The sequence below is a fragment of the Amphimedon queenslandica genome, unplaced genomic scaffold (genome assembly GCF_000090795.2).
Source record: "Amphimedon queenslandica unplaced genomic scaffold, v1.1 AMPQUscaffold_4661_Cont23361, whole genome shotgun sequence".
In the NCBI taxonomy this organism is placed as follows: domain Eukaryota; kingdom Metazoa; phylum Porifera; class Demospongiae; order Haplosclerida; family Niphatidae; genus Amphimedon; species Amphimedon queenslandica.
Window position 1 is genome coordinate 1 of NW_003555028.1, and position 1,558 is coordinate 1,558.

The 1,558-nt window shown below is 32.7% G+C and overlaps 1 protein-coding gene across 1 annotated transcript; it reads right to left on the reverse strand.

Moving 5' to 3' along the window:
- Nucleotides 1-23: 23 nt before the first annotated feature.
- Nucleotides 24-1,548, reverse strand: LOC105316139 (signal peptide, CUB and EGF-like domain-containing protein 1; the record flags this gene model as incomplete). Its single annotated transcript, XM_011410949.2, has 9 exons — nucleotides 1,501-1,548; nucleotides 1,339-1,452; nucleotides 1,170-1,292; nucleotides 996-1,118; nucleotides 819-944; nucleotides 553-774; nucleotides 374-496; nucleotides 195-320; nucleotides 24-149 (listed from the first exon to the last, which is right to left on the reverse strand). Coding segments are annotated over exons 6-9 (583 nt in total), but the record flags the coding sequence as incomplete, so codon positions are not given.
- Nucleotides 1,549-1,558: the final 10 nt, after the last annotated feature.

Here is a 1,558-nt window from a genome sequence, read left to right on the forward strand (position 1 = left end):
ATATTTTTATAGGTAAAACATACCAGTACAGTCAGTAGTGCTACCATTAATGAAATCATATCCATCATAACATTCACAATTAAAGCTTCCAGGAGTATTAATGCAAGTTTGAGAACAGCCACCATTATTATCCTCACACTCATTGATGTCTGTAAATAAGTCAATATCGTGTGTATTGTACTAATGTATTATACCAGAGCAATTCTCAGCAGTAACTGTCAAATTATAATACCCAATCTTACAGCTACAGTAGTAACTACCCATAGTGTTGGTACAGGTTTGATTACAGCCTCCATTATTATCATTGCACTCATTAATATCTGCAGCAATATGTACCTATGATTAAATATACTTTTACAATTAACACACACACCTGAACAATTGTGTCCATTGCAAGATAAAGTATATCCATTTTTACATGAGCAGTCATAAGATCCAATAGTATTACTACAATAATGATCACAACCACCATTGAACAAGCTACACTCATTAATATCTACATAAAATGCATAATTATTCTGATAAACACAGGCTTGTTATACGTAACTTTACCTTCTGTACTACACCTTCTATTAGTCAGGTAGGGCAGACTCCGCCTGACTAACCTGTCCTCACATTCTTCAGTATTATTAGAATCGCATTCATTAATATCAATGCATGTTACTCCATCACTGTCTAATTGATAGCCAATACCACAGCCACAAACATAACTACCAATAGTGTTATTACACAAATGAATACAGTCAGATGTTCCATCCATACATTCATCAATATCTTTTAAATAAATAATGGCATTTATACAACAATTTTTTGCATACCGTAACAAGTTGCATTGGTTGTGGTATTCAATTGATATCCAGAATAGCAATAGCAAGTGTAAGAACCATCTGTATCAGTACACCCTTGTTGACAATTATCAGTATCAGTTTGACATTCATCAATATCTTGTATCAGACAATTAATCAATGGTATTAGAGTGACCATACAGTACTTACTTTTACATGATATTTTATTGGCAGCTAAAGCATAACCAGTATTACATTCACAATGAAATGAACCAGGATCATTGATGCAAACATGATCACATATAACAATTTCCTGAGCACATTCATCATGATCTGTAAATGATCATGAACATGTAAATAAATAACTAAACATAATATTCTAACCTATACAAGAATAACTGTCATTGCTTAAGCTGTACCCATACTCACAACCACAGTAGTAGCTACCTACAGTATTAAAGCATGTCTGGTTGCAGTTAGATACACCATAAGCGCATTCATCTAATTCTAAAGATGTTGATTAGAACTATTATACTGTAAATATGAAATATACCTGTACAAAATCTACCTCCAGTGTAACCTGTATTGCATGAACACTCAAAACTTCCATCAGCATTTGTACAAATATGCTGACAGCCTCCATTATCAACTAAACACTCATTAATATCTAATATTAAGTTACAACAAATTTCCTAATCATTTAAAACTATTGTACCTGTACAGTTTTTGGATTCACTTCCAACAAACTGATACCCATCATAACATTCACAATG